The sequence below is a fragment of the Oryx dammah genome, unplaced genomic scaffold (assembly GCF_014754425.2).
Source record: "Oryx dammah isolate SB20612 unplaced genomic scaffold, SCBI_Odam_1.1 HiC_scaffold_18, whole genome shotgun sequence".
In the NCBI taxonomy this organism is placed as follows: domain Eukaryota; kingdom Metazoa; phylum Chordata; class Mammalia; order Artiodactyla; family Bovidae; genus Oryx; species Oryx dammah.
Genome location: NW_024070202.1, coordinates 50481702 through 50509625, shown reverse-complemented (window position 1 = coordinate 50509625; position 27924 = coordinate 50481702). Strand labels below are relative to the sequence as shown.

The window sequence follows — 27924 nt, the reverse complement described above, 5'->3', positions numbered from 1 at the left end:
GATAGTTGTTCTGGGTTTGTTTTCTCTTCCCAAATTAGCAGGGCACTCATCGTTCTGTGGGTATGAAGTGGCCAAAGAGAGCGTGAGATTTGTCTCCAGCCAGACCTAGCTTCAAATCCCAACCTAACTCTTCTTGGGCATGCTTAAAAACCATCTCCTTTGGGGAAGGGATAAATTAGGAATTTGAGATTAATATATACGCACTACTATATATAAAGTGGGCTTCCCTGGTGGCTCAGTTGGTAAAAAGTATGCCTGTAATGCAAGAGACCAGGTTCGATCCTGGGTTGGGAAGATCCCCTAGAGGAGGGCATGGCAACCCACTCCAGTATTCTTGCCAGGAGAATCCCCATGGACAGAGGAGCCTCGTAGGCTACAGTCCATGGGGTCACAAAGCAAAGGACACAACTTTGAGACTAAACCACCACCATATATAAAATAAACAAGGACCTACTGTATACCACAGCGAACTCTACTCAGTATTCTGTAATAAACTATATGGGAAAAGAATCTGAAAAAGGATATATATGTATATACGTATATATATATATATATATGTCACTTTGCTGTACAGCTGAAACTAACACAACATTTTAAGTCGACTATACTATAAAAGTTAAAACAAAATGAAATAAAATAGCCTCAGCTTTCCCCATTTCTAAATCGAAGATATTATTTATCCCACAAGGTTTCAGAATTTAATAAAACAATGAACAAAAATCAGTTAGCACACTGCCAAAATATATCTGATGCGCAATCACCGATCTCTGTATTCCTATTTCATTATTGCACCAATATTTGTTAGTGTTTCTCAGAACTTTCTCATTTATCATTCCTCCCCTCACCCTGTGGTCAGACTCTTGTCTCCTCCCTCTGGCTCCTCCCTCCTCCACCCCTCCCTTATTTCTCTCACCAGTTCCCCCCGGGTAGCCTGGGAGAAGCACCACTCAGACCCTGACCTGACCTCCATCACACACCCAGGTGTGGAGCCTCAGGGCTACTTGAGCCCCACCACCATGGGCTCTTCCCTTGGGGCAGAAGGCAGAGGCGTGCTGGGCCGCCTGGCCCTCCTCTGGGCCCTCGTGGTTCCAGGTGAGTCCCCGCGGCTTCCCCGGTGGGCCGAGCGGGATGCACCCGGAGGCTGCAGACTCAACCTGCTCTCATCTCCTCCCTTGCAGGTATCCAGCAGGAGATCAGGCTGTCACAGCGGCCCGTGATGGTGGGGTCCGCGGGTGGAGCTATGACTATGCCCTGCCAGGTCAGTAGGTCTGTGGATTACGTCCACTGGTTCCGCCAGCTGGAGGGCCAGGCCCCTGAGAGGCTTCTCTATCTAGCCTTGTCCAAGCGGGAAGTGCAGTGGGATTCGGTCCTAGGAGGTGATAAAGTCAGCGCAGCCCGCGGCGGGGATGGCAAGAGCTGCACCATGTCGTTGAGGAAGCTGGCCAAGAGCGATGAGGGACTGTACTACTGTGCTGCCTGGGAGTCGGCACAGCAGTGTGCGCAGCCCCGGGATCTGCACAAAAAGCACCGAGACCCACTGCTCGCCCAGACCTGGCAACTGCCCCCGCCTCCGGGTCCCTTAGGCTGCCTTGGGGTGATCTCTCAGTATCCTGACTCTCCCTACTCTAGGGCTTCTGCAGATAAAATCTGATGGGAGCTGAAGCTGACCCGGGTAAAAAGCTGTGCAGGTGGCAGGGACTTTTCCAAAGATCATCCAGTTCAGCTTGTTTGGAGCATTTGGAGGAAAATCTGGGCTGCTCAATCCACCAGCTACTAAACACATCCAGCTATTGAGCCCTTGAAGTGTATTTAGTTCAAGAGTCCAAGCTGAGATGGGCTGTATGTCTACAACACAAGCTATATATTGAAGATAGTCACAGAAAAAAAAAAGCGGACTATCTCCTTAATTATTTTTATATTGACTTACTGTTGAAATATTTTGGATATCTTGGACTAAGTAAAAATAGTCCTAACATTCATTTTAAGTGTCCTTTTTTTAATGCAGAAGCCAAAACATTTTCATCTATGGCTTGAATTGGTGACTCACATTTATTTCTAACGGACAGCTCTGGTATTGACTGAAAATATAAAAATCCAACCATTTCCCATGAAGGATGCACAGATAAAATGTCACATAAATGGTTTCAATGGGTGAAGGACTGTCTAGATCTGCCACAAAATATTTGAAAGCTGAGCCTGGAAGTGTATGCCTGATTCCAGTCTCTAAGTTGTTCACCCATTGTTGCCATTTTGTGGGGGAAGAGACAGCAGTTAGTAGCCCAGGAAACAATATTGGCACTGTCTCAGTGTCCTCATCTATCGGCATGCCTGGCACTCATGGGTTTGAGTTGATAAAAATCCTCATGGTGAAGCAGTTAACCCTGAATGAGACATCAGGTTCTCTGCTTTACACTTCTCTTTGTTGTTGTTGTTTTTAAAATTTAATTTATTTTCATTGAAGTATAGTTCACAGTAGCCCAAACATGCAAACAACCTAAACTTCCATCAGCGAATAAATGAATAAAGAAGATGTGGTGCATGTACACAACGGAATACTACTCAGTCATAAAAACGAATAAAATAATGCCATTTGCAGCAACATGAATACAACCAGAGATTATCATACTAAGTGAAGTAAGTTAAAAACAGATAGAGAAATACCCTTTTATATCACATATATGTGGAATCTGAAATATGGCACAAATGAACCCATCTATGAAACAGAAACAGACTCAGGGGCACAGAGAACAGATGTGTGGTTGCCAAGGGGAAGGAGGGTGGGGGAAGGAAGGACTGGAGCTTGGGATTAGCAGATGCAAACTATTATATATAGAATGGATTGGCAAAAACATCCTATTGTATAGCACAGGGAGCTATATTCAATATCCTGTTATACATGTCTCCTTGAATGTCACCACATATGGAATTTTGAGTGAATCTCTGGCTACTCTGCTCTCTTCTATAAAATGAGGAGGTTGAACAGCTAAAAGTATATGCCTCTGATCTCTGCATTTATAGCAAAATCACACAAATCACTTATCACTATATTCACTAACTTCTTATGAAAAGAAGAAGAAGAAGAAAAAAAAAGAAAGCCTGTGTCACTGATTCTTCAACCCCAAAACAGGAAAGCCCTTGATGCTGTATAAGGGAGAGAAATAAAATGTTTTTGAAGTTTAAGCTGAATTTAGACCCTTTTCAAGTGGAATTTCAAAGTTTATGTACAGCCTAATAGCAATGGTAAAACAATTAATAAAAGATTCCTAAACTCATTGTCTACCTCCCTGAGCTCTGATTTTGCGGTAAGAAATGTATAATTCATATATGCTTTCCTTCTGAAAGAGCCCAACCCTTCACTGAAGGCCTAATTCAAAGCTAAGATCCCCCTGTGTGTGTTAGAAAAGGTGGAGGTAAAGGGGACAGAAACTTACTCTAGCTCTGTTTCATGTTTGTTTACTTCATCTTCCCCATCTTCCTAATACAACTCTTTCCTATTCTTGCAGCCACACCAATGCCTGACTCCACAGAGAGTGAATTTTTTGAACTGGTGACAATGTGGCCAACAAGAAGAACCAGCTCGTCACCCATGTCCTTACAGAGCTATTAGTACACGGTCCACAGTCCCCGGGAAGAGACAGCCCAGAGCCTCTGCTGTGAACCTCGACTATGGCGTGAACCCTATTCTCACCCCTCACTGACTCTGGCTTTTCCCTTATGAGCTCTGTGACCTTGAGCAAGATCTTCACGCTTTTAGGCACCAGTTTTCTCAGGTCTAAAACAGAATATAACCGTTCCAAAATGTCTCTCTCTTGGAATTATACCACTTAATGTCAGTTGCAACCTCCACAGTGATAGAGCTCTTTTCTGCATGAAAATCCTACTGAGACATATCTAGAAACCTAGCGTATATCTTTCTTGGGTCATCTCATTTTCAGGGTAATCACTGCCAGGATGAAAGAAATGGCCCCAAGACTGTCACTTACTTTGGGAAGCATTTCAGCTAGTCTGTCTGCATTTCAGCTAGTCTTCTGTCTCTCTCAAAGTGGGGGATGTCAGATGGCAAAGGCGTGGCTGTGTATTGTGCTGACGCCCCGGGTCATGTTCCTCGAGGGCAGTGTGATAGAGTAGAAGAGTAATAGATTTTTACTAATTTTTCAAAAACTTTATTGGTATATAGTTATTAACTTTTGAATCGAACTTTTCTGACATTAATTTTCCGTCCCTCTTTGGCACAGGAAAAATAGGACACTTACAGTCAGCTCCTTCCTTGCTCATGTTAGACGGGCGTGGCTGCCCCACAGCCTTGACCGTGAAGCTCCATCACAGAGTACATACTGGGAGGCAAGGCTGAAATCTCTAGCACCCTATGCCAGAGAATTCTTCTGTCAGGAGATACCAATGATATCATTCAAGTCAAGGAATTAAGGGGATGCAAAGGGTGTACCCCAGTCCACATCAGGTCCCCTCGGTGGTATCTCTGTGACCGGCCTCTTTCCAAAAACAGAAGGAGCAGAGAAAGAGATACAGGTCATGGATCCACTGAACTCCTGTGCTATGTCTGGATTGTGCTACGCATCTTCCTTATAATGATGTGAGACATAGGTGTTCTTACTACATTTTCAGAGTTAGAACACGGAGTGTTAGATAGCAAATAAATCAAGCAGGTAATAGGCAAAATTAGAATTAAAATCACTTTGTTGTACACTTGAAACTGACAGAACATTGTTAATCAACTATATTCCAAAAGGCACTAAAAATTGTTTTAAAAACAATGGAAAGCAGTATTGAATGATTCCGTATTCCCTTCTGAAGCACACTGTGGGCACTTGGTATTACAGAAATGTTTGCATTCCAGCTCTATCGTTTTTTACCTGATCATCCATCCTTATGTTACATCCTCATCTCTGTGGAGACTTGTTTCTTGGTTCAAAATACCATCATTTACATAAAAGGAGCTAATGAGTGTAACTGTTTTTGAAAATATAGTGTAAACACTATATTAAAGAATTACAGTTTATTTTAACATTTTTCTTTTGTACCAATAATATCGATCATATAGATTTATCTCCATAGGGAAGGCACTATGCTTGATGCAGTAAGGGATTTAACAATGACAGGGTGGGTCTGGAGTGGACATGGGGAAATCAGGGTCAGTCATGTCTCTGTCCTGGCAAATGGACAGCTTATCTGTGCTCAGAGGAGCATTTGTTGCTTCTGACAATTTCTTTTTCTCTTTATCCAATTGAGTGGCTTACGATTACAGAACAGTCTGGAAGACATTTCTTCTTTCATCATAAGAGAACTGGCCTTAGCTCTCAAATTTTGGTTTAAATAAAGAATCTATAATTTCAAGGAAAATAGTATTCTACAAATTTCTTCTTTGATCCTATGAAAGATAATAAGTCATCACAGAACTTGTGTTCTCATTTCTAATTATTGTGGTAAAGAATCATGTTGCCTGTCACTAATTATTACAGAAGTGCAAATTAAAACAATGAAGATTCACCTCACACTGGTCAGAATGTATCATTAAAAAGTCTACAAATAACAAATGCTGGAGAGATGGTGAAGAAAAGGAACCCTCTTACACTGTTGATGGGAATGTAAATGGCTGCAGCCACCGTGGAGAACATTATGGAGGTTCCTTAAAAAACTAAAAATAGAGTTGCCGTATGATCCAGCAATCTCATTCCTAGGCATATATCTGGACAAAACTATAATTCAAAAAGATGCATGCACTCAAATTTCATAGCACCAATTATTTACAATAGCCAAGACATGGAACCTACCTAATGTCCACTGACAGATGAGTGGATAAAGAAGAGGTGGTATATATACACAATGGAATACTACTCAGCCCTAAAAAAGAATTAAATAACACCATTCGCAGTGACATGGATGGGCCTAGAGATGATATGCTAAATGAAGTCAGACAGGGTAACACAAACACCGTGTGATATCACTTACATGTGGAATCTAAAATATGACACAGATGACCTTATTTACAAAACAGAAACAGACTCACAGACACAGAAAACAAGCTTATAGCTACCAAAAGGGAAAAGGGTGGGAAAGGGATAGATTAGGAGTTTGGGATTAGCAGATACAAACTATTATATATAAAATACATAAACAAAAAGGTCCTACTGTATAACACAGGGAACTATATTTAATATCCTGTAATAAACATATTGGAAAAGAATATGTATATATATACATCAGTCAGTTCAGTTCAATTGCTCAGTCGTGGCCGACTCTTTGCGACCCCACGAATTGCAGCATGCCAGGCCTCCCTGTCTATCACCAACTCCCGGAGTTCACCCAAACTCATGTCCATCGAGTAGGTGATGCCATCCAGCCATCTCATCCTCTGTCGTCCCCTTCACCTCCTGCCCCCAAATCCCTCCCAGCATCAGAGTCTTTTCCAATGAGTCAACTCTTCGCATGAGGTGGCCAAAGTATTGGAGTTTCAGCTTTAGTGTCAGTCCTTCCAAAGAACACCCAGAACTGATCTCCTTTAGACTGGACTGGTTGGATATCCTTGCAGTATATATGTATAATTGAATCACTTTGTTGTAAATGGTCTATTAAGTGCCAAACACTTTTCTGAATTTTCTTTTCTCTATTGTTTAAGATAAAAAAAATATCCTCCTCCTTTCTCCAATAATTTGCAAAATATGTATTATTGGTTTTCATTTTAGAAACTAACAACATTGTAAGTCAACAATACTCTCCCTCCCCCCAAAACAGAATTACGTTACTCTATGAATGGAGAACTTTGTCCACATTGCTCAAGTACACTTGAATTGGCAAATTTGCATTTTCAGTTACTGAAGAGTTTCCTCCTTTCAGAAATATATCCCCAAATCACTAACTGAGCAGCCCTGGTGTTTGTGAGAACGGAAGAGCTTTTCCTTTGATGTGAACTCCAAGCGGTTTCAACACAGATGAACACCTGGAAATTGTTTTAAAAATTCTTAATTCTTTGAATACTCTTCCTGGAAATATGGGAAAGCAGAACAGGTAGTTAACCTACTAGTGTCAAACTCTTCTTTTCCTGCTTTTATCCTTTTCATTGTTAATCAGTATTGTCAATGATTAGTCCACCATGCTGCTGCTGCTAAGTCGCTTCAGTCGTGTCTGACTCTGTGCAACCCCATAGACAGCAGGCTACCAGGCTCCACCGTCCTTGGGATTCTCCAGGCAAGAACACTGGAGTGGGTTGCCATTTCCTTCTCCAAAGCATGGAAGTGAAAAGTGAAAGCTAAGTGGATCAGTCGTGTCCGACTCCTACCTACCTCATGGACTGCAGCCCACCAGGCTCCTCTGTCCATGGAATTTTCCAGGCAAGAGTACTGGAGTGGGGTGCCATGGCCTTCTCCGTAGTCCACCATGGAAAACAGATATTTGGGCCCACTGATCTGAGGAAAACTTATAAAATATCAGATGCCATAAAACCCATTATCAAGGATTTCCAAAAGAACCCAGAAGGTCAAATTGCCAGCCCAAAGTTGTTAAACTGCTAGTCACTTCATGAAGGTAGAAGGCTGAGATCATTGTAGGAGCCTGAACCAGTATGACAGCTCAGGTTGGAAGAAGATGTTTGGAGAAGGAACTAAGCTCATAGTAGCTCCCTGTGGTAAGTAACTTTTTTTCTATTTTTACCTTATCATGAAAGACTGATAGCTGCTTTTCAGAAAGAATAAAAATAAAACTTACAACCCCCCTTATCTGACTGCCACATACTTGCCCTCAGCATGCAAAGAGCTATTTTGCAGCTAGTGGTCACTGTATATGGATGTACATGGAAACAAAACTACTTCCTGCTTGTAAGCCACTGAAATTCATCTTTTAGAATACACACACAAACACACACACATGCACAATAGACTCAGGCTAGATATTAAAATATTTTAAGGACCATATCTGTTTCATTGTTTCATTTATGTTTCAATATACTTACACCATTACCATAATATGTCATTATGTCAGTAAAGTTGTTGGCAAAGTTTATGTCAGTAAAGTTTTTTTGTAAAGGAATTTACAAAAAAAATTCTTTTCTTATAAATTGTTTATTAAGTGAGAAACATTTTAAATTTTCTATTCTCTATAGTTTTTCCCCAATAACCTTAAAACCTGTATTACTGATTTTCACCTAAGAGCTAACAGCAGTGTAAACACAATTTCTTATAATAAGTGACTATATAACATTTGCAAATCCCACTTCTTAATACTCTAGTTTCATAGAGGGAAGCTGAGAGCAGTCAGAATTTATGTCATGACAATTCTTGCTGCATTGCTTGGAAATGGACCAGTGTAATGGAATTTGTGAGCTCAAGCCATCTCAGCTCCAAAGTCCATGAAAAGAGTCTGCATAGTTGGACATCCTCACTTGCTCATTCTCTCAGCAAACATTTTTTGAGGACAGTTTCTATGTGGATGCTGGAGACAGAAGTGTGAACAAGACACAGACAGAACAAATCCCAACACTCAAACTGCTTATAGTCTAGTGGAAAAGCATTCTAGATGCTGGTTTGATTGGGCTCATATTCTATGGCCTGTGGCTACCAGAGAAACAACAGATCTTGCATTGATGAACTTGTTTCTTTCTCAAATGATGTAATATTTGCCACAGTAAGTATTGCTTATAAAATTCATATATTTTATCTGTCCAAAGATTTTGATAAAATGATCCCAAATCGTCCCACTAAAGAGAATAATAATAATATCAGCTACTATTTACTGAGGGCTAGACGTCATTATTTCATGCATTGGAGAAGGAAATGGCAACCCACTCCAGTGTTCTTGCCTGGAGAATCCCAGGGACGGGGAGCCTGGTGGGCTGCCGTCTATGGGGTCACACAGAGCCGCACACGACTGAAGAGACTTAGCAGACATCATGATACGTAGTTTCAATGCCTTATCTTTTCCTCAAAAGGAATCCTCGTCTTCCCATTCCACAGATAAGATAACTGAGGTTTAGAGAAGTTCAGGTACTTGCTTAAAGTCACATAACAAGTTACTGTGGCAAATACTGTGATTCAGTCGAGACTCGTTTATTCCAAAGGACAGAGTCTGGACCATTACATAAGGTGAGAAAAATGAAGGCTAAGTTTTTATATTCTGAACATTTACTCCTCTGTAGCTTGATCTTTTAAATGGATTATTTAATTGACTTCTTAATTTGTAATAGGTTATAATTTGTATTATTACTCGTGTGTGAAAACAGTGCTTCTGTGTATTTAAATTGCGTGTTTCCAAAATTTATTTGTGAAGACCTAAGATAGAAAATGCCATGTACAGGAAGGGCATGAAATAAGATCAAAGGCACTCAGGGAAGCAGGAGGAAAAAGGACTTCTAGCAGAAAGCACAGGTTAAGATTTTAATGCTCAAGGGTAGGAGAGTTATGTGTCTGCTCTAGCTCAATTAAAAAAGTGAATATAAAGAAGAAAAAAATGAAAAGGTGGTGGAATACATACTTTTTATTAGCTGATAAAATAAGCACACCAAAATTTTTAATATGATTTGTTTTTACAACATAAAATTAGAAAAGGACTTTAATACACGAAGTTAAGAGAAAAGTGAAATAAAGATGGGATATAGTCTTCAACATCCACTTTATAAAATGGAAGAAATGGTCTTTAATCAAACCCATTTATACTACCAGTTCATCAATGCTACGGATACCATAACATTTAATGTCATTCACAGATGGTGACCCTCAGCAGATAGGTTCAGGCAGGTAAGGTTTTCACAACCCAACATGAACATAATAGGATTTGAGAACCAGGCATCCTACCATTTCTCTTATCATCTTGCCTTGAAGACCAAGAGTTACAAGCTCAATTCTACACATGAGCTGGAGAGAAGTCAGTCTGAGGCTGAAATTTCTAGTAAAAGCTTGGAAAACATCAATTGTGCTGTTGATTGGGCAGGAGGGGGAAACCATTTGTTTTGGACAACAAAAGTGAAGTAATTCCATATACTGACTATACATATTAGGCTTTAGCCAATGTTCCCTTATTGCTTCCCTGGTGACTCAGAGGTTAAAGCATCTGCCCGCAATGTGGGAGACCTGGGTTCAGTCCCTGGGTCAGGAAGATCCCCTGGAGAAGGAAATGGCAATCCACTCTAGTATTCTTGCCTGGAGAATCCCATGGACGGAGGAGCCTGGTGGGCTACCATCCACGGGGTGGCAAAGAGTCAGACACAACTGAGTGACTTCACTCATTTAATGTTCCCTTTGAGTTGCTTAACCTTGGAAATACAGCAGGTAAGACTAGACAAACAATTGCCTCTAAGTTGTGTGTATGAAAAGCACGTGCCCTATGACAATGGCTTTAAGAATTCCTGACATGTGGAACATAGCAGAAAGCAAACAAAGGAACGAATCTTCACAGTTAATTGCCATAGACTCAGTTGCAACCCCAAAACACTGAATTCCCATCAGTAAGGGCAAGCCCTGGTCCCATGATATTAAAATATTATGTTGGAGCACACAATCAGCTAGTAATAAGAAATCACTAATAATAATGATAATAATAATTATTATGGTCTTTCTTTTCCATAGCATTTTTAATAAAATCACTTTTTCAAATCTTGTTTCATGTTGGTCTCACTTCAGCTTTAAAAGGGATATCGAACTGATTCACGCTTTTTACACTATGTTTTCAAATAAACAAACACCGAAAGCTTTAATTTACCTGATTAGCTCAGCCATGGAACCTGTTATGAGCAAAGTGAATCAGGACCAGAAACTTGGTCTCTTGTATCCCAGGCTGTCATGATTCCACTAGGATTTAAAGAACTCAGAGAAGCTAAATTAGTCTAAAGTTTTTGCCACAGGTTGAATCACTGTGGAATTTAAACAACATGATCTTTGGTGGAGGAACAAAAGTTTTCGTCCAAGGTAAGTACCTGAAGAAGGGCATTTTTTGTCAAGATAGTGAAGGGAAGGTAAGAAACAAATTGGAATAATAGTTTAAAATGTTTGGGAAAATGGGAATGCGAATGGGGATTAGATGTAGGAGTTTAGGAAAGATATTAAAACAAATCCTTAGAGCATACCGTAGACAACTGTGTACAAATATAGTAGGATTTGGCTTTCTGAACATGTGGACTTATATAAAGGGTTCCTGTAAAATATATGTGATCATCATGAAAGTGTTTGTTTCAAGGCCAAAGTTGGTTATTATAGGTAAGTTTTGTGAGCTGACACATTTCCTTTCCTGATGGTAAAGGGGTGTTTTCAAAGAACCTGGCTTTGGAGTCACTCAGATCAGGATGTCTGGGTCTACCATTTACTGTTTATGACCACTTGGTCAGTTATCTTTGGCCTCAGTTTCTGAATCCACAAAATGGAATAGCCATATGCATCCAGCAGGTATCGTATGAGAATTCAATGAAACTGTCAGTAGTGTCCCTGACACACTGTGTAACACATTGTCGGGGCTGGATAGGTGTATCCACACTCTATTCAAATGCAAAGGGAAAACTGCACTCAGGAAGGAGAGTTGTTTGCAGCCAAAATATTGACAGAAGAGAAATTCTTCAGAGGATGCAGTTGTACTTCTAACTCCTTAAACAAAAAGTTATCTTACTGTCCACTCACACACACAAAATTGAATTGGGAGGTATTTGTCTCTCTTTAACAGACTGCTTTCTATTTGTCAAGAAAAATGAAGTTAAAATGTATTTGTTGTTATATCTGTTGCTCTATTTGTTTTACATCTGAATCCTTTCACTTAATTGATATCATCTCTAACACAAACATTTACTGGCCCTTAACCAATAAACTTGGGCTTCATGATCATATTTATCAGAAAAATTTTAATTCATAAATTAAATGATCATGGTGTGAAGTCAATTAAATACAGATGCAAAGGTCATAATGTAATTTGATTATTTAAATGTGAAATAGTTCTAATTAATTTATAAAATATAAGGAAAAATAGAGTACTCTTAAGCAATAAAAACAAAGTATGTGTTGGGAGAAATATACAGTATCTGACTATTATAATCAATAAGATACTATTTACACCATGAGTAAGGTGTATAAAATTAAACACATTAAGACCTAATTGTATTTACAACGTAAGTTTTAAAATGACCTCTGTTTGCTTACTTCTTTAGTAGAAAACTCAGGAATTTTGCTACAGAGTAAAAACTTCTTAAAAATTTTTTTCTTTTTCTTTTCAAATGAGAAGTTTAATTTTTCTGTTCTTAAGTAACTGCCCTCAGAATGATTAAACCAACTCTAAAGTAGCTCAAAGAGAATATGAGTAAAGTATCTGTGTTTCATTTGGAAATAAATTGGAAAGAGTTTTAACATTTATAATTTCAACCATTACTTTAACCATAAATATATAATCAAGAAACATTCCAGCATTTAAGTGGGATCATTTATAAACTATGTTTTTGTTATATATGTTGACATCATGTCTATAAGAAATTCAGGAAGCATACATTTAATTTTTAATTATATTTCGGAGAAGGCAGTGGCACCCCACTCCAGTACTCTTGCCTGGAAAATTCCACGGGCAGAGGAGCCTGGTAGGCTGCAGTCCATGGGGTCGCTAAGAGTCGGACACGACTGAGCAATTTCACTCACTTTTCACTTTCATGCATTGGAGAAGGACATGCCAACCCACTCCAGTGTTCTTGCCTGGAAAATCCCATGGGTGGAAGAGCCTGGTAGGCTGCAGTCCATGGGGTCGCTAAGAGTCAGACACGACTGAAGCAACTTAGCAGTAGCATACTTTATTTAGCAGATGAAAACACAGTAAACCATGGAACTCTAAAGAAGTTCATCAAACTTATAGGGTAGATCTAATACTGGGGGAGATACAGAATCAAAATACTGTGCATTCTTAATCATGCTTAAACTTGAAATGAAATTTCAAAAGAAAATGTGCCTTGGTAAACATTCTCTAAAGTGAATCAAAATTCTGATAAATGCATTACTTGATAAGGTTTATATAAAACATGTCAGAAAATTACACATTTTTAATAGAAGTTTTGGAAATATTGCTGTTTTGTTTCCAAATTCAAGTCCCCCACAATCAACTCCTCCACTCAAAAATCTGAAAGTTTTCAGGTCTGAAGTTCAGATGTTATATAAAATTAGAAACCCACCAGAAGAATCCCATCACTTCAGAAACAGGCAGGTGATCCACATTTGAAGCTGTAAGTTCAACATCACAGATTGTCAACTACACAGGGACACTAATTCCCATTATAAAAAATGACTGTATATTGTTTAAAAATACAAATAAATTTCCTACTGACATTTATTTATATGAGAAGTAAGATCAGTTCAGTTCAGTCGCTCAGTCATGTCTGACTCTTAACCGTACACCAGGCTTCCCTGTCCCTGTCCATCACCAACTCCCGGAGTTTACCCAAACTCATGTCCATTGAGTTGGTGATGCCATCCAACCATCTATCTCATCTTCTGTCGTCCCCTTCTCCTCCTGCCTTCAATCTTTCCCAACATCAGGGTCTTTTCAAATGAGTCAGCTCTTCGCATCAGGTAGCCAAAATATTGGAGTTTCAGCTTCAACATCAGTCCTTCCAATGAACACCCAGGGCTGATCTCCTTTAGGATGGACTGGTTGGATTTCCTTGCAGCCCAAGGGACTCTCAAGAGTCTTGCCCAACACCACAGTTCAAAGGCATCAATTCTTCAGCACTCAGCTTTCTTTATAGTCCAACTCTCACATCCATACATGACTACTGGAAAAACCATAGCCTTGACTAGATGGACCTTTGTTGACAAAGTAAGATAAATATGGTTCATTCCAGGGTAGTTAAATGGAGTTCCACAGAGTTGCAAAACATGAGGATGAGTTATGTGGCCAAAGAGAGCACAAGTTACAAAACAGGATAGGAAGGGAAAGCAGTGGGGAGAAGGGAGCTTTTCCTATACTGTTGGTGGGAATGCAAATTGGTGCAGTGGCTATGCACAACAGTAGGGATGTTCCTTAAGAGACAAAAAATAGAGCTACCGTATGATCCTGCAATCCCACTCCTGGGCATATTCCCAGAGAAAAACATGGTCTGGAAAGATACAAGCACCTCTATGTTCATAGCAGCACTATTTACAATATCCAAGAACTGAAAGTAACCTAAGTGTCCAATGACAGAAGAATGGATAAAGAAGATACGGGGTGTGTGTGTGTGTGTGTGTGCGCGCGCGTGCATGTGTGTATTCTGGAATATTGCTTATCCATTAGAAAGGATGAAACAATGCCATTTGCAGCAACATGGATGGACCTAGAGATTGTCGTACTGAACGAAGTAGTTCAGACAGAGAAAGAGATAAATATCATACGATATCTCTTATATGTAGAATCTAAAAAGAAATGATACAATTGAAATTATTTACAAAACAGAAACCAACTCACAGACTTACAGAACAAACTTGTGGTTACGGGGGGGAAGGGTGGAGGGAGGGACAGTTAGGGACTTTGAGACTAACGTATACACACTGCTATATTTAAAATGGATAACCAGCAAGGACCCACTGTATATAGCACAGGGTAGGAAACTTTGCTCAATATTCTGTAACAATCTAATTGGGGAAAGAATTTGAAAAAGAAGAGATACATGTATACGTCTAACTGAATCACTTTGTTGTACATTTGAAACTAACACAGCATTGTTAATTAGCTATACTCAAATATAAAATAAAAAGTTTGAAAAAAGAAAAAAGTCAAAGATTCTCACCTCTAGAGAAACTATCAGAGTTACCCGGACTTCTCCCCCGTTCTCATTCCCACCACACACCCAAACGCTTCATTTTTAAAATATAATTTATTTTTTAAATTTTTGTCCTTGCTGCTTCTTCTTTGCTGTAACATGGGCTTTTGTCTTTTCAGAGTGGGGCTACTCTTCACTGAAGTGTGGGCTTCTCATCGCAGTGGCTTCCCTTGTTTGAAGCTCGGGCTCTAGGGCATGGTTGCAGCACAAGGGCTGAGCAGTCATGTCTTCAGGGCTCTAGAGCACAGGCTCAATAGTGGTGGTGCAGGGGCTTAGGTGCTCGAGGCATGTGGGATCTTCCGGATCAGGGATCGAATGTGTGTCTCCTACACTGGCGGGAGGATTCTTTACCACTGAGTCATTAGGGAGGCCCATCCATCCACTTTAAAATAGGCTCCACTATGATAGAACAAAAGAGATGTTAAAAAATAAATGTGTTCATGAATTTTGGAAGGAGATAAAACTCATACCCCATCTTACCATGTGGAAAAAGAACAAAGGCCAATGTGTGATCCAGGTTCTACTAGTCGCTAGCTGCGACTTTGGGCAAGTTACATAACCTCTTGAACGTCTCTTCCTATTGAAAATAAGGATAGTTTAAGTCCCTTACAATCTACTGTGAATGGAATCCATGGTGAGCACTAGTTCAGTGACATGTTTTCTTCCTTTTATTACATGCTAGTTTATTCCATGGTTCTCCGTGTTTCTCTAATAACTATTTTAAATTCTTTTCTCTCTCTCTCCACAGATAAAAATCTTCCTACAGATATCGTCCCCAAACCCACAATTTTTCTTCCTTCAATTAATGAGGTCAACCATCAACAGGCTGCAACATATCTTTGTCTCCTGGAAAATTTTTTCCCTGACGTTATTAAGGTTTCTTGGAAAGAGAAGAATGGCAACAGAGTTCTGCCATCCCAGCAGGGAAATACCATGAAGACCAATAACACATACATGAAGTTCAGCTGGCTGACCGTGACAGAAGACTCCATGAAGAAAGAGCACATGTGTATTGTCAGGCTTGAGAAAAATGCAAGAGGAAAAGATCAAGAGATTCTTTTTCCTGCAGTGAATGAAGGTATGTGAATCTAAACATAAATATAAATATAACCTCCCTTGGGCTTCCCTAGGGGCTCAGTGGTAAAGAATCCACCTGCCAATGCAGGAGACATGGGTTTGAGCCCTGGGTTGGCAAGATACCCTGGATTAGGAAACACAAACCCACTCCAGTATTTTTGCCTTGGAAATTCCAGACAGAGGAGCCTAGGTCACAAAAGAAGAGTCAGACACAACTTAGCAACTAAACAACAATAACCTCCCAGAACACAGTGTTTCAAAGACAATACCCCAACTTTTCTGTCAAGTCAAATAAACACATCTTTCTAAGATGTTGTTATGTTTAATGGTAGCATAAATGTCCTGAAATTTCCACCAGAATTAAAATAGTAGAGTCATGAGAACATTAAAACAAAAAAGAAAAAATATTTTTAAGCTTTCTCAGCCTCAGTTTCATCTTCCAAAATGTTACAGTCACAATGATGATTTTAGGGTCTTTGTGTGGATTAAATGAAAGAAAATATATGAAAGCGTCTAGCAACTTAGTGCACAACAAATTTGCAAAAAGAAATTCCACTTTTGATTGTCTTGGTTGATCAGGAAATAAGAACATTTATATATCTTTCAGGAATGCTCTACTCACCAAGCAAAGTCATTCTCACCTTTATCTTGCTTTTACTCAAAGTATAAGCCAGAAACAGTGGGTTATTAAACGACACAATGATGTTGTTATGAAGAAACCAGATTGCAGTTCAACAAAAAGTATTGAGTTGGCTAAAAAGTTTATTTGGGTTTTTCATAAGATGTTATGGAAAAAACTTGAAAGAACTTTTTGACCAACTGAAGAGAATAATTTACTGCTGCAGTTTTATTATGGTCTTAGTTAAAATTTGTACTTTATTTACTACCTTGAAGTTAAAATTTGTAATTAAGATGTGTGAGACTAAAGTGTGCAAACTTATTCCCACTGTACATAATGAATGTATTTCTTGCCATTAGGAAAGGTCTTTCAAGATACTTTTATTGTAGCCCTAGCACATGCTAGGTCTGGAGGGATGTGTGGATGGACACACTTGGGTGAATTATTGTCCTAGGGAGGATGCCCTACAGTCAAGAGAATATACACTTTTCTGGATGACTCAGGATCACTCGTGATCCAGGCATGATGTCCCAAAAGCAGCCCCTGTGAGCAGATGCTGGACGTGTCCACGCAGTGGGGGCAAAGTGCTGGGTCTATCTTGACCTAGACAGTGGTCCTCTAACTCACTGGACTCGGGACTTAACGTTCTGAGTAATTCACCTAACAGACCAAAGGCCACAGAGTGCACATCAGAGGAATCGGTTTGTGCTTTTCTCTGTGGCTAAGAAGCCTTTTCAAGCAGTGGAAACCAAACACATAAAACTGTCCACAGATGTTTGCTGTGCACCAGTTTGAATTTCTGAAGTAAGTCTTTATCTTCTCTGATTCTTAGTTTGTCCAATGATCAAATCAAGCTGGAACATTTGCCTTGGCTTTGTCCTGGGACTGCAATGAAGAGCAAATGAAATAAAGTCAGCAAAAAAATTGCATTCTAAAACATAAATGAGTGTATTTATTCATGCATCTACTGTATTATTTATATTCTTTCCTTAAGCTAATCAAAACTAAGATTACAGAAACTGCCCTAAATCTCTCCTTCCACTCATTCTACTCTAAGAAATACATAATAAACAAAGTTTTTAAGTGCAGTTTAATATAATCACGGCTCTGACTGTCCTATCAGGTTTTAATTTTTCTGTGATTAAGGAAAAATAAAAAGGGTAGTAAATTTCATGGTGATAATTATCATAAAGGAGACAAGTTCCCTTTTATCACGTGTGATACTTGGCACTTGATTTCTGAAATAAATGTTTTCCATGGATTTCATGCCCATATAGCTAAAGAGGGCATTTCTGTAAATGTCACTCTTTGAGTGAAGTGAGTGAGTGAAGTCGCTCAGTCGTGTCCGACTCTTTGTGACCCCATGGACTGTAGCCCACCAGGCTCCTCCACCCATGGGATTCTCCAGGCAAGAATACTGGCGTGGGTTGCCATTTCCTTCTCCAGAGGATCTTCCTGACCCAGGGATGGAACCACTCTTTAGTAAATTTCTAATGCTATTTTTGGGAAGTTTCTAGTTTTTGATAAAAGTTAAGAATATTATATGGGCTTCCTTGGTGGTTCAGATGGTAAAGAATCTCCCTGCAATGCAGGAGAATTGGATTCTATTCCTGGGTTGGGAAGATACTTTGGAGAAAAGAATGACAACCCACTCCAATATTCTTGCCTGGAGAATCCCATGGACAGAGGAGCCTGGTGGGCTACAGTCTATGGGGATGCAGAAAGTCGGACTCGACTGAGAGACTAACACTTTCACTTTCAAGAATAGCGTGCTGTCGTTCAGTTTCTCAGTTGTGTCTGACTCTTAGCGACCCCCATGGACTGCAGCATGCTAGTCTTCCCTGTCCATCACCATCTCCTGGAGCTTGCTCAAACTCATGTTTATTGAGTTGGTGATGCCATCCAACCATCTCATCCTCTTGTCCCCTTTTTGTCCTACCTTCTATCTTTTCCAGAATCAGGGTCTTTTCCAATGACACGGCTCTTCCCATCAGGTGGCCAAAGTACTGGAGCTTCAGCTTCAGCATCAGTCCTTCCAGTGAATATTCAGGGTTGATTTCCTTTAAGATTGACTGGTTGGATCTCATTGCAGTCCAAGGGACTCTCATGAGTCTTCTGCAACACCACATTTTGAAAGCATCAATTTTTTGGTGCTCAGCCTTCCTTTTAGTCCAACTCTCACATCCATACATGACTACAGGAAATACCTAGGTTTGACTACATGGACCTTCGCTGGCAAAGTAGTATCTCTGCTTTTTAATACACTATCTAGTTTTGTCATAGCTTTTCTTCCAAGGAGCAAGCGTCTTTTAATTTCATGGCTGAAGTCACCATCCACAGTAATTTTGGAGCCCAAGAAAATGAAGTCTTTCACTGTTTCCATTTTTTCCCCATCTATATACCATGAAGTGATGGGACCAGATACTGTGATCTTTTTTTTTTAAATTTTAAGTTTTAAGCCAGCTTTTTCACTCTCCTCTTTTAGCTTCATCAAGAGGTTCTTTAGTTCCTCTTCACTTTCTGCCATAAGGGTGGTATTATCTGCATATCTGAGGTTATTGGTATTTCTCCCAACAATCTTGATTCCAGCTTGTGCTTCATCTAATCTGGCATTTCACATGATATACTCTGCCTCTAAGTTAAATAAGCAGGGTGACAATATACAGCCTTGATGTACTGCTTTCCCAACTTGGAACCAATCTGTTGTTTCATATTCAGTTCTAACTGTTGCTTCTTGATCTGCATACAAGTTTCTCAGGAAGCAGGTAAGGTGGTCTGCTATTCCCATCTCTTTAAGAAATTTCCACAGTGTGTTATGATCCACACAAAGGCTTTAGCATAGAAGTAGATGTTTTTCTGAAATCCTCTAGCTTTTCCTATGATCCAATGTATGTTGGCAATTTGATCTCTGGTTCCTATGCCTTTTCTAAATCCAGTTTGAACATCTGGAATTTCTTGGTTCATGTGCTGTTGAAGCCTAGCTTGGAGGATTTTGAGCATGACCCTGCCAGCATGTGAAATTATTGCAATTGTGCGGTAGTTTGAACATTCTTTGGCATTGCCCTTCTTTGGGACTGGAGTGAAAACTGATCTTTTCCAGTTCTGTGTCCACTGCTGAGTTTTCCAAATTTTCTGACATATTGAATGCAGCACTTTCACAGCATCATCTTTTAGGATTTGAAATGGCTCAGCTGGAATTCTATCATATCCACTTGGAAGCACAAATCATGAAGTGATTTTTGAAGAGATAGAAAACTATCAGGTCCAAGTTTTTGACCAATCTTGACTGAGAAACAGGTCTTAGTATACACTGCAGTTTATGCTAAAATTTTTCATTTTTTCACCTTGATCAATTCATAGTAATAAGAGGTTTGTTCATCTTTAATGAATATAGTCACTGCAAGCAAAAGAAATAAAGTTAAAAAATTTCTTTTGGTTGTCCTGGTCTTCATTACTATGTGCAGGCTTTCTCTGGTTGTGGTCAGTGGGGACTACTCTTTGAGGTACTTGGATTTCTCATTGCAATGGCTTCTCGTGCTGTGGAGCATGAGCTAAGTAGTTGCGGGGCATGGGCTTAGTTGCCTTGTGGCATGTGGAATCTTTCAGACCAGAGATTGAAACCATGTCCCTTGGATTGGCAGATGGATTCCCATCCACTGTACCATCAAGGAAGTCCCAGAGAGTTTTAAGACACTTAAGGTCAGTTCTTGAGGATGATTATATTAATATTTTCACTCTTGGCATTTACTGCAAAGCCTTTACACCTCACATTCATTTTTTATAGTGAAAATTGATCTCGATGAGGGCATAAAATGGCATACCAGAACCAAATCTGTATGGATAAGAACATATCCAGAAGAAAAGGAATAAGCCAAACAACCACTGTGACTCTGTTTTCCTGGATCCATCGTCTTTCTAAAAATATTTATCTTTGTATGTTCACCTTTTAACATTGTAGATAAGTACAACTCTTACTTCAAGTTTTATCTAGTCAGAAAACTATAAATGCAATTTGGCTGATTTTTTTTGTATCTGGATTTTCTATCCCTGGAATTGCACTGAAATGTTGACCTCCTATAATAAACGAGGTCACTGATAAGAATAATTAAGATATCTGGAAAAGAAGAATGCTTTTAGTGTCTATAGTAGTAGAATTCTGTTGTTCATTGGTTACTTTCTTTCTGTGGCTTATTTTACAAAGTACTTTACACAAGCCCTGTCTCATTTAATCTCTCACAATGATCCTTTGAATGCTGGCTCTGCCATCACTGGTACCATTGGTACAACTCTCTGCCAGTCACTTTCCCTCTGATTCTTATTTCTTCTTTTGTAACATGGAATCCTCCAAAATACACCTCACTCCAGTGTCATTGGAAGATTAAAGAAGGTAACACATGTTAAGTAGTTAAGCTAGTTATAGTTGCTCACTAGCTATTAGCCTTATTAATATTGTTTTCATTAGGTCCACAAACACCACAAATGCAGAAATCATGTGGATGAGTCAGGGATACTGGGAACATGTGTGATTTGAAAAGGCGTGACTGCTTTCCTTTGCTTAGAAGGGAAATTTACCTGAGCCAGACTCCCTTGAACGTGGGATTCTGTTGCGGATTCTAGGATTGGATGTGTTCATCTTGGGAACACCCTGTCATGTCAGCAGTGGACGCTGAAGATGTAGAGCAGCCACTTTTTCTGTTTGCCTTTCTGCAAATATTTCTTGAAATTGTATTTTGGACAGACATTGTCATGTGTAGAAAACAATATATGAATTAGACCTACTGAATTACATAGTATCAGATGGACTATTTCTGGATTTGTAGAGCTCATATTTTAATCTGTCAGGAGGTTATATATATATAATATATATATGCTACATGCATACATACCTATATATATGTTACACATACACATATAGACACACATGCACACTGTCAAATAATGAACATGAATAATTGACAATACCTTCTCATTTATTGTAGTTTTCAGCCCAGCTGTCGCTACTACTGAGCCTCCAGATGATTGTTTGAAAGATGAAAGTGGTAAGTTTTTGTGTACGTTTGCTTTTATGTTGGGCTTCCCTGGTGGCTCAGTGGTAAAGACTCTGCCTGCAATGCAGGAGCCACAGGAGACATGGGTTCGACCCCTGGGTCAGGAAGATCCCCTGGAGGAGGGCATGGCAATCCACTCCAGTATTTTTTCTTGGAGAATCCCATGGATGGAAAAGCCTGGAGGGCTACAGTCTATAGGGTCTCAAAGAGTCGGACATGACTGAAGCGTCTTAGGAGGCTTGCATGCACCTTTATGTCAAGCTTTAGTATTTTTTTCCCTTCTGATTAATTAACTTCTTTTGAACTTCTCTGGCTTAAAGTAGAAAAGAACAAATATCTGGAATGGTGATGCTAAAAGTTTTCATAGTTTTAAGAACCGACTGACTTGTCTATCAGCAGATTTTATATATTACACACATATATACATACATACACACACTGTCATAATGGGCATGGACAATTGATTAATATTTGCTCTCATGTCTGCTAGAAGTCACTGATACTGATTTTACAAAAGCTTGTCCAAGAGGTGAAAGTGGTAAGTTTTTGTATATATTTGCCTTCATGTCATCCTATAGCATTTTCCTTTCCTCCTGATGAAATTACCTTTTGAACTTTCCTGGTTTATGGTAGGAAAGACCAATTATTTCTGAAACTTTAAGATTCATACATTTGATCAGTATCTCTCCTGTCTCTATTTGCAGATTTTATATATGTGTGCGTGTATTGTGTACATATATACATACACACAAACATACATACACATATATATCATGTATCAAATAGTAAGTATGAACAATTGACTACTATTTTCTCTTCTAGAAGTCACCAATTCTACAAAAGCATGTCTGAAAGATGAAAACAGTAAGTTTTGTCTGTATTTGCCTTTAGATCATGTTATAGCACTTTTTCCCTCTAGATAAATTAAACTTTTGAACTTGGTTTAAGGTAGAAAATCAGAAAGTCTGGATATTGCAAAATAGACTGTTCTACGGTCTATAAGGAAATCTTAAGTAAGTCTATTATATAGACTGTTACACTGTCTATATATTTTAGGTTACACATATTTTAAGTAAATCCAACATTCTGTAAGAGTCATCTTAACACAATAAATACTGGTTTTGGTGTGAGATGACTCTCAATTAGAGGATGCAGTGATAGGTTCTGAATTATTTAACAAGGGGTTTCACTCAATTGTGTATCTTTTGATTATAGTGACTATGCAAAAATGATACCAAGTTGCTTTTATGTATGTTGAGTCTTTGGTTGTTGCTAGTACCTAATAACATAAACTGATGCTTATAGAGAGTTTCATATTCTTACAGACAGCCTTATACTACGTCGCTCATGTATTTTAAGTATGATTTTCATAAAGCTCCTAAGAGGGTATATATTCAGTTCAGTTCAGTTCAGTCACTCAGTCATGTCTGACTCTTTGCGACCCCATGAACCACAGCATGGCAGGCCTCCCTGTCCATCACCAACTCCGGAGTCCACCCAAACCCATGTCCATTGAGTCAGTGATGCTATCCAAACATCTCATCCTCTGTCATTCCCTTCTCCTCCTGCCTTCAATCTTTCCCAGCATCAGGGTCTTTTCCAATGAGTCAGCTCTTCGCATCAGGTGGCCAAAGTATTGGAGTTTCAGCTTCAACATCAGTCCTTCCAATGAACACTCAGGACTGATCTCCTTTAGGATGGACTGGTTGGATTTCCTTGCAGTCCAAGGGACTCTCAAGAGTCTTCTCCAACACCACAGTTCAAAAGCATCAATTCTTCAGGGCTCAGCTTTCTTTATAGTCCAACTCTCACATCCATACATGACCACTGGAAAAAACATATTAATTTCCCCCCATTTTACAGATGAGGGCAATGAGCTAAAATTAATTAAGTCCCTTGTACCAAGTCTCACAGCTAGATCTGGAATTTCAACCTAGGACATTGAATCCCTCCTCTAAGACATTGATATAGAGTAAGAAATCCAGAAACCAAGGCCTTGACACAATGGACATGTGGCCAGGGGTGTAAGTGCCTGAGCTTCCAACTATCACAGACTGGAGTTCTTTGGCTGCATTAACGTGGGTGCATTACTTATACTGCTAAACAACAGAATCCTCACCTGCCAATAGGGAACAATTACACCTAACTCAGTAATCGAAGGGGAATGATTCCCTGGTGGCTCAGACAGTAAAGAATCTGACTGCAATGCGGGAGACCCGGGTTTGATCTCTGGGTTGGGAAGATCCACTAGAGAAGGGCATGGCAACCCACTCCAGTATTCTTGCCTGGGAAATTCCATGGACAGAGGAGCCTGGTGGGCTACAGTCCATGGGGTCGCAAAGAGTCAGACATGACTGAGCAACTAACACTTTCAGTTATTACAGAGACAAGGTCACCTGTGTGGAACGTCTCCATAGGGTATCCATTTAGCTGGCACAGGATCAGTACTAGTTGGTGGCCCCTTCTCCCTACATGAAGGTTCTTAGTGAATTTAGAAGCACTGGCTCCAGTCCTGCTGATCCCTTCTTCATTCCCAATGTGTCAGGGGGCCTGAAACTCAGCTAACACCTGATCTGACACACACTATGTACTAGTGATTCTGGAGTTCTGACTCTATAAAGAGAGAAATTTCCTCAGCAACAGACTTCAGCCTTGTGGTTCATTTAGCCAAGTCAGATCCATCATCACTATTGTTAATTATTCCTTGACATCATATATTTTTTGTAAAACTTCAAAGGAGAGTAAGCTCAATTAGCCTATAGCATCACAGCCATGATGAGAGACATTCAGGACAGACAGGTGACTAAGGCATGAGCGCCTAAACTTTCTGAGAATTGGGCTAACCACTTTCTTCCATTTTGCACAATGTTCACTTTACTACACCCTGCCCCACCCACTGTAGGCGCCACCAAATTTCACAGATCATAACCTGATCGTAATCTCACTGATGCACAAGGTGTAATCCATCAGATCCTTCCAAGCCAGAGATTCCCCTTGATATTTATGCCAAATATGAAAGGTCTGGGGTATGCACTGAATGTGGAGATACAGAACTACATGACAGCTAAGAATGTGCTCATTAAAATCACGTTGCTGGGATTGAAATGTGGTTCCTGGTACTTTCTAAATGTGAGACGTCAGGCAAATTACTCCTCTCTGTCCTCAGTTTATTTGTAAAATAGGGGTTGAAAATAATCTTATAGGTTATCGTAAAAATTAAACAAGATTAAAAATTTGCTTGTGAAGCTCTCAGAAAAGTGTTTAGCATTTGGCTAGTGGTTAATGAATATTACTCGTTATTTTTTAGACATATGGCAAGGGTGAAGAAAATGCTGAAAGCAATTTCTCACAAATGATTTTCCCTACTGGACTCCAATAAAAATATAACCTTACTTTTAATATTTTGGAAGGTTCTAGTGAATTTAGCTGAGGTTGTTGACTTGAATTGTGAGCTGAATTCTGAGCCATCCTGGTGGTGGTGGTTGTGATGATAAATGTTTACCGTGGGGTTTGGTGTTACAGGGGTGTCATGCTAAAGTAGATGATCAGAAGTAAATAATTGTGACCACACCTCTTATTGGGCTTCCCTTGTGACTGAGATGGTGAAGAATCTGCCTGCAATGCGGGAGATCTGGGTTTGATCCCTGGGTTGGGAAGATCCCCTGGAGGAGGGCATGGCAACCCCACTCCAGTACTCTTGCCTGGAGAATCCCCGTGGACAGAGGAGCCTGGTAGACTACAGTCCATGGGGGTGCAAAGAGTCGGACACGACTGAGTGACTAACACACACACACAGTGTTAGGAAGTGTGTCCTATCCTTTTGAAGGAATGGGTAATAATCACACGACTCCTCCTAGATGCCGTGCAGCTGCAGTTGACGTACAGCTCTGCTTACTACACCTACCTCCTCCTCCTCCTCAAGAGCGCCGTCTACTTTGTCACCACCTCCTGCTGTGTTTTTAGGAGAACAGGCGTCTGCTGTGATGGGAAGAGCTCGTGACACAGGGGACGGCAAAGGGGCCAATTTCCCTTCTTCATCTATTGTCTCAGAAACTCTCTACTGAAGACCTAGCCAGGCTTGCTTTCTGGGTTTGGGTTATTTCAGATGTTGTGTGTAATTTTCTATCATTGTGTAAGGGTTTTTCAAACCACTGGGCAGACGGTTTTCCTCTGTAACAAGGAATTCTGCCATTACTCAAAGGCACGGCCCAGGGCTAGTCCAGGGGCGCCTCCCCCCCCACTGTCCCCACAACCTCATCAGCTCCTCTGCACCCCCAAGTCCTCATGCCCCCCGAGCACACACAGTGGGCAGCTCCCTGTTTCCTCCTTGAGCACCTCCACTGAGACCACGGCTCTGATCTTCCCTGTCACACACCCTGGAGATGCTGGCTTTGCTACTTGAATCCTGTACTTTGATTTTCACAATAAGCACAATAAATTTTTAAAAAGAAATCAAAAGTCCCTTTTTGTCTGTGTACTTTAATTTCACGAAATCTAATCAAGGTGAGAAACAGCAGGACAACAGTGATATCAAATTCAGTTCTGCTTATAATAATGGCCAACACCACATTTCTAGGTCTTTCCCTGGGACGGTGGTCATGGTGCTCTCTTTGGGGCACTGGCTCCAAGGGGACCCACAGCCAAAAGAAGGTGCCCGGTTCCTTCTCTTTCAAAGTCACCAGATTCAGACTCATTGGTTTGAGATGTTCCTATGGCAACAGTGTGACTGACACCCAGCATGACTTGCACTTGTGTGTGTGCAGATCTGTAGTAGTGCCTCATAAGCACTGCCTCCTGCTCCTCACATTAACCCCATGAGAACTGCACCAGCACCAGAGGGGCACTGGGTGGAGGGTGCAGCATGAATACTCTGACCCCCGAGGGCCTGGATTTGAACCCTGGGTCTGTATTAGTATCTGTGTGACCTCAGGTAGCGATGTGAACGCTCAGTACCACCATTTCCACATCTGTGTAACAGAGTTACAGTTCTGTCTCCTGGAACATGAGGAGTAGGTATGTTAGTGATGCTTGGACCATGAAAGCCCTCAGCAATATTAGCATCTACTGTCTGTAGCTCTACTGGAAGTCGGTAGATTCTACACGTACACAGAACTACCAAGAATCACCTGTAATCTCACGTCCCTGTGGACAAGTTGGACTCATCTTGAGGGACTCAGTTTTAACAATTCACCAGGAATTCCATTAATTGTCTAAGAGCCCTTGGAGGAAGGTACAGTTAAAGTCGATAGTTTACAGATGGGAGAGGTTGAGTATTCTGCTCGCGGTCACTCTTTTGTAAGTAATAGTTATTTAGAGCCAGGTCTCGAAGATCTCAGAGCCCATACTGTGTTTCCTAGGATCTTGTGGCTTTCCTTTGACTCATTTGCTACTGGGAAAAACAAAACAAACCCCAACAAAACAAAACATGCATTGCTTCTTTGCGAAAGGCCTCCTCCAAGGAGCCCGTGAGAATTTTCTTAAGGACTTGCAGGTGTGTCTGCCTTCTCCTTACGTATATTCTCTGGAATCACCATAGTTGCTCCCTCTGTTCTCAACACTATGGAAACTCTGCCTGACTCTGTGAGTGTCTAGGTTAGTAACTGCTCTTTCGGGAGTATAATGAACTGGACTGAGAGTCTCAGACCGAGCAAGACAGTGGATGGTGCTCTGAGCATCCTGACACCCCAGCTCCTGCCCTACAATCAGCAGACCCCAGGGTACTCAGAATCCACATGGAAGCCTCCTAGGTGCCCAGGTGCATTTCTGAGGTGGGAGGAAGGCAGACATCAGTTTGGTCCAGTCCTTTCCCACTATAGCACAGCTACCATGTGGTATAGGGGGAGGAACACTGGACCAGAGGTCCACTACACTCCTCAAGAGTTAGAACCTTCACTTCCTGGTCTGTTCTAACCAGCTGTATCGTGTCTCCTTGACCACATCACGTTGCCTAAGTTTGCCCATATTTAGAATCAGGTGTTCAAATTAAGTCATTTCAGATTTCTATGGCAATTTACAAATTCAGTGATTAATAACCCAATGAAGTAATAACAGCAAAGGCTTTCTGGTTCTAGTCTTAGCATCTGTTAACTTATTGAACTCTCACAAGACATATGCAATGATCTCTGTTCTATAGATGAGGAAACTGAGGCAGAGAGGAGATAAGGAGGGTTCCCAGAGTTAGACTCTCCTTGTCTCCTCTCTGCCTCAGCTTCCTCATCTATAGAACAGAGTCTGAAGAATCCCCTGGTCAGAGGAGCCCTGGACAGAGGAGCCTGATGGGCTACAGTCTTTGCAACGGGAGTTGCAAAGAGTCAGACATGACTGAAGTGACTTACCTCACACACACACACACACACACACACACGAGTTAAACAGCTAATAAGAAAGCAAAGAGTCAGACATGACTGAAGTGACTTAGC

At 40.4% G+C, this 27924-nt stretch overlaps 1 protein-coding gene and 1 gene segment (V, D, J or C); one reads left to right on the top strand and one right to left on the bottom strand.

Moving 5' to 3' along the window:
* The first annotated feature begins 939 nt into the window (after positions 1-939).
* On the top strand, positions 940-25957 carry LOC120878203. The segment is given in 8 exon segments: positions 940-1092; positions 1179-1482; positions 10828-10910; positions 15510-15839; positions 21437-21496; positions 21996-22043; positions 22328-22369; positions 25363-25957. Coding segments are annotated over 8 exon segments (1086 nt in total).
* The window catches only part of STARD3NL (STARD3 N-terminal like), a 77500-nt gene continuing 66136 nt past the window's right edge, over positions 16561-27924 (bottom strand). The window contains exon 9 of the mRNA XM_040260868.1: positions 16561-17342. The gene's annotated coding sequence lies outside the window, so the exon portion shown is untranslated. The remainder of the gene's footprint in view (positions 17343-27924) is intronic.